Source organism: Opisthocomus hoazin, chromosome 6, assembly GCF_030867145.1.
Source record: "Opisthocomus hoazin isolate bOpiHoa1 chromosome 6, bOpiHoa1.hap1, whole genome shotgun sequence".
In the NCBI taxonomy this organism is placed as follows: domain Eukaryota; kingdom Metazoa; phylum Chordata; class Aves; order Opisthocomiformes; family Opisthocomidae; genus Opisthocomus; species Opisthocomus hoazin.
The window spans coordinates 22,099,857-22,105,926 of NC_134419.1; the positions used below are offsets into that span (position 1 = coordinate 22,099,857).

General features: G+C 39.5%; 1 protein-coding gene across 1 annotated transcript in view; it reads left to right on the forward strand.

The window, feature by feature from the left end:
- The window catches only part of PALMD (palmdelphin), a 29,648-nt gene extending 24,069 nt beyond the window's left edge, over positions 1-5,579 (forward strand). Inside the window, exon 8 of the mRNA XM_009937992.2 lies at positions 3,956-5,579. Coding sequence (XP_009936294.2) covers positions 3,956-3,999 — 44 coding nt within the window. The 3' untranslated portion in view covers positions 4,000-5,579. The remainder of the gene's footprint in view (positions 1-3,955) is intronic.
- The last annotated feature ends 491 nt before the right edge of the window (positions 5,580-6,070 follow it).

Here is a 6,070-nt window from a genome sequence, read left to right on the forward strand (position 1 = left end):
AGACATTTCTGTAACCTTCAAGGACTAAAAGTGGTTCTCTTTAAAGTGACAATTTAAAGTTCCATTAATGTTACCTCATATAGCAGAATTAGTTTTCATTTCTGCTAGGTAACTAACAGCATTGCTCCTTAACAGTCTCACCAGAATGATTTTGTGCCTATCTGCATTCTACTTCTTTCCTAGATAATGCAAATGGCTCCTTAAATCAGAAAGACTGCTTAATAACCAGCTTTACTTTGCATTTTTCTAAAATCAGCATTGCTAACCTTGCCTTGACAATGTTTATGCAAATTTTAACATTTTTTTATTAACCTGAGTTAGATATTTTTATAGCCTCTGAAAGACAATGAAGCAGTTTTCATCATTACATGTGGTTAGTCCACATAGTCCACAGTGTTATTTTTTAACACTTTTTATATTCTATTAATACTCCTGTGTATATTTCTTACTATTAAGCTTCATAATAAAAGGTTGAAAGAACAATAGCAAGATATTCCAGAAACATGGAAAGCTCTTTATGACTATGTTTCACTTTAATGTATACAATTAAACTGCACTTAAGTATATTCACAGAGCAGCAGATTTCAGACAGTAATCACATTCTACTTCTGGGAAAGAATTCTGTGCTTGAATTATAGGAAGATCAGGAGTCTTGATCGCACTTTCTCTCCCTGCTCCTCTTCCAGACTATATTCTGAATAACTTTGCAATTTGGTAGCACAAGTGTAAGTTTGGGCCCTGCCTAAAACTGCATTGGCAGCCCAGCATTTATTTACAATATAGGTAAACCCAGGAGAGAGGGTGATCATTGGATCATATAAGGAGTTTTCAGGGGTTTTTGCATCAGTGTGCACTGATTGGGAAGAGCTGTTCAGTAAGTTATGCTCTCAGTTTATCAGAGTATCAACCTCATGCAGTCATGCACACAACAGCCTGAAATATTCCATCAGTGCTGTCCAGTCTTTCTGATCAGTGAGGCCACTGCACTTTCCTATCACTTCAGAGGACCTTTGCTTCTCTCAAGCACCAATTCGGCCATCTATGCACTTCCCACATCCTCCAGGACCAAAGGCTGCTGCCAGCAGCTCTTCTGCTAGCAACTGAAAGCAGAAGTAGCTGGTACAGGCAAGATAAACCACTCCAGCAACAGTCTCAGCCCATTATATTTTGGGGATAGTCCCTTAATTCCCCCATTACATATGTATAGGCACATAATGGAGAAGCAACACTCGCTCACTCACCCACCCACTACGTGGTTGCTACTGAAAAAATTCACTCATCCTACAGCCTGCTGTTTGGGTCCTCCCGAACAGATCCTGGGAAAGTGGTTTCCAAGAAAGAACTGTGAGCTGGCAGTGCCATTTGGGTGGGCCATACACAGGGCATGAGATGTTAGCTGAGCACCTCTACCTGTAACAATCTTTATTAATTTCTGTCTCCTGAAAAGTGGCTGAAGTGTCTTCATTTTTCCCTGCCACTCATAGACACTCTCCAAACAACCTTTGGCCTGTCTCTTCTGAGGTTAGTGGAAAACAAACACTGACTTTCAGGGAAGGGGGAAGTGTAAATGTAGCAAAGATATTTGGGAAACTTTATTTGGTCTTACCCATTTACTCACAAGTATTCCATCAAGGAGAAAATAGCTAATTACAAAAAAAAATGGTCCCAATTAAAAGTAGTTTGGCAACCACCTCAAAAATACACCCCAACAGTCAGTGCTGCTTCCAAGTGAGTGTCTTAAGTGCCCAGCAGAATTTGGAACTAAGCTGTATTCCTCTTTACTCCTCCACCTATTTATTGCCACTCCCTGGGACATTTTGATTAGTGGAAAAAGCCAGGAAGTGACTCAGTTTTTCCCAAGCAGTCCTGTAATCCTACTGTGACTTCTAAAAAGGAAACAAAACCAGGAAAGCCACTTAAATCTAGAACAATGTATTACAGAGCTGTTTCTTAGGGAAACAAACTGTTTTCAAAGCAGCCACTGATGCCCAGCCCAGCAGGTTCACCCTAAACACCATCAGTGAAAAGAGGGTAGCCAAATTGTTTTTGATACCGCATCATTCGTTACTAAAATAGCAAACCATACAACAACAAAAAAAATCCTCTCTGAAAGCAAAGCTTTGGGAGACAATTGCAGCATTTGAACATTATAAAGGCACCAAGGACTCTCTGAAAGAGAATGGAAAGCAAGGAAGCACAGGACAGACCAGGGAGACAGTCCCTTATGTTACAACCTTGCTTCAGGAAAGAAACGAACTTTCAGAGCAAGTTACTGAAAAAGTTAGAGATGGCCAAGGGCAACCAGGAGGCAGAGGAATTGTTCCATGTGCCAATCTATACAGAGAAATATCAGATTAAATTAGGAGCTTTCAGCATGCCCCCAAACTGACAGAAATGTAGGACATACCTCTTTTCCTATGGGAGCAATTTTCCTTTCCCCATGAGCTCAGTTGGGGGACCAATATCTTGGAGTACACGCCCTCAGCAAAACCATACAGAGAGAAGAATGGCAATGCTACAATTAGGACACTGGTGTTTTGCATTATTAGAGCTTATTTTCTTTAAATTTCAGTCAAATGAATCAGTGCCAAAATGCTTTGAAGATTCAATACTCGTTAGGGAAATTAAAAGTCCATGTGGGGGGAACAAGGCTAGACATAGTGGAATGAATAAGAAAAGGATAAACTGCAGCTGAATAAGCAGTAAAACCTACTGACAGTGTGAAACAGACTCTCATGGGACATGAACGTCCAATGCCTTTGGCCAGTAGCTTCTCTAGATGAGCTATTTTTTTTAATCTTCAAAAAAACAAAATTTAGTGCCATTTGCATTGAAGAAAATAACATACAACAAAACTTGTTAATAGAGAAAAGATTCATGTATGCCATCTGTTTCTGCAACACAGAGCAAGACAAAAAAGGACTATCGGCTGTAAGTGAAGCATCAGACTGATAGTGCTCTCAAACCGCACCCAGGACTCAACTCCTTCAGAATTCCTTGGTCTGCAGACAGTACACAGGGTCTTTCTGAGAGCTAAGCTTAACATCAGTGGCCCTATAATATAAAGTTACACTCAGACGCTTCTGATTTGCAACAACCTCAGCATTCAAAATATAACTTCGGTTGGACATTTGCTGACATGCATAAATCAAGTAAACAGCTGCTTTGACCTCCTGTCTCTCAGTACAGAGACATACGCAAGATGAAGGAATGAGGCATGCTATTTTGGGTGACTCTTCAAACTAACAGGTCACAGAGCTGGAGATTATTCCCACTGCATTCTCCGATCAACTACATAGTGGTGGGAGACTCTTATATATCAAACAGCAGCATTATATTGCTGTTCTAAAAATAACCTTAACATTTAATCATTTGCCCTGCACTGTCAGTTTCAAACTAACCCACATTATACTCAGTTACAGACAATAACCATACTGATGTTTATATAGATATTAAGTTACTTGGTCAGACATTTATCAGGAATATGACTAACTCCCACTCTGACTCACTACACCAGGAAGAGAGGAAAGTTTTCCGTGAACATCAACACAAAAGAAGGCGGCTTCCAAACAGTTGTATCTCCCACTGATGAGTTTAGTTTAAACAACAAGTTTGTTTAATTATTCATACATCCTTTTAATCTGTCAGCATCTAGTCAAGGACAATACCATCTGTCTGCAATGCCTTAGTGAATGTAACAGAAACAAAACAGTTGAAAAAGAGCTGGGCTTATTTTCAAATAGTGATAATGGAGTAATTTCTTAATTAACTGGCTTTATTGCAAAATTACCAGAACTAATGCCTTCTACTGATTTCTTTCTATAACACTAAAAAAATGCTTATTCTGCTGGATTAACCACTGGAGGTATGTGTATTCTTCATTTTTCTAATTAAGGAGATTTAGTATCAGACATAGAAAGTCTTAAAATGCAATGGCTTTGTTTTCTTTTTTCAGCTCTGAGGATGAGAATGGCAAAGCTGGGGAAAAAGGTGATTTAACATCTGTAATGACATGGAAGTAAAATTTACTACTCAAAGCAGAATAAAGCTAAGAAGAGTTTCTTCAACACACCACTTTTGATCATAATTCTTGTTTTGCTCCTCTGTTTTATGTATCTGGGTTATTTTGCCCTCTGCATAATCCAACGGACTTTAACAGACTTTTAGATTCGACCAACTGCCATATACACATAAATCACATCCCAGATTTTCCTGAAAGTAGTGGAAAGTTACCTAAGACTATAAATGCAGTGTATATCCAAGTACAAATACACGTGCATACCTGTTCCCACAATCAGGAATACGCTGTTGCTATATACACAGAGCAGAAAAACACCCATCTTTGTGGAACTTCACAGGACATTGCTTCATTTCCAAGTGTGCCAATCTACCTGATTGTGATTGAAAATGCTCCTCTAGCATTTTTCTGGTAAAAGCTTTGGTTAATAAAAAACTAAACGTGACAGACAGGAGCAGGAAGAAATGTAAATATAGAAGCTGGTTTCCAAGCATACCACCTCGGCCAAAATTTAAAGCATTCCTTTTGAAGTGACAGCAAAACAAACCAAAAACAGTAAAGTCAGCATTTAAATATTTAGCCACCTTCTGGAGCACCACAGTCCATCCACCCTTCTATTTTACATATGACAGCATAGCATTCCTCAGTCCCTGCTCCCTTCCCCATTTCACATAGACGCTGCCCACCCATAACCTCACAGATCAACCTTGTGCATAACACTATGAACAGCCTGACCTCCCAAGCATGGTTTCACCTCTTAGCTTGCTACAGAAAGTCCTGCTTTTCCAGGAAGCTGGTTGCCAGACAGGCAGTGCCTGTCCATAAAAAAAAAAAAAATAAATAAAATAAAAAAACCACCCCACACAAGCAAACCCACAAATTACTACTGAATAGACAGATTTAAGTTGACCGGGGAAGATAAAATTGGTGCAAGCCTCCCATCAGAAATACTGAGTTGCCAATGGCTCATCCTGCAGCTGCAACAGAAGGTCTGTTATAGGTGCAGCCACTGCTGGGCACAGCTCTCCATCAAGGTCCAAGGCTCCCACCAAGGAACAGGTTAATTCTTTCCACATGAGGAAGAAGCTAGGGGCCCTTAAAGCAGCCATAAGGTACAATTACACCTAGAAAAATCACATGCAAGTCAGATTTTTCCAGTACATAGTTCCGGGGGCTGGGGGGGAGGATACCTCATAGCACTACATCTTTATATTCAAATTAGTATGATAGCTTTATTTTGCTCGGTCTTAGCCTGGTTTGAATCATTAAACAGATAAAGCTCAGGTTGTGTTATTCTAGTATAGCCGACTACTTATGCACCAGCAAAAAAAAACAACCATAACTTTTTTGCTGGTCTTCCTCTTTTCCAAAGCGGGAAACTGAAGCTACTACCTCATAGTGAGGCACGATGGTAGCAATCAGCTGACTTGTAGCCTCTAAATACTCAGTGGCTCCCAGTCTGAAGTGGTAAGAATCTCAAATTTTAAGACTTGTGAGAGATGGTTACCTGGAGACTGGAATAGTAGATAAGAACAAATAAATTTAACTATATTACACTTTCTCTATGTCTGTCCTGGGTTTTTCTTCCCTCCTCCCTTATGTTTCTTCTGTTATTTGTTGGTTCTGACAGCAGAGGGAGTCACCCTCAACTTTCTTTATTTTTACCTCTTCCTCAAAGGTTCTTAACAGCATACACCAGAAACTGAGAGAATAGGAGAGTGATATGAAGTAGTCACAAGCAGTTTTTGTAACAGTGGCAGGTCTGTGCTATTAAACTTAAATCATCTGGAAAAAGGGGCAAAAATGCTGCTGCCAACATAATATTATTCAAAGTAGTTTAAAAGAAAGGAGATTGAAGAGAGACTTCACAACACTGAATGCATAGTAAATCTTCAGGTGAAATTCACTACCAATACAGGAGAAGTAATGTACAAAAATAGGAATAACCCTTAACCACACATAGCACAAGAAGCAGCTGTTTAGTTGGTGTCAGGAGCCTCTTGGCTAGAAAGTACAACACCTTAGCATTATTTTAGATAGTCCTCTGAAAAT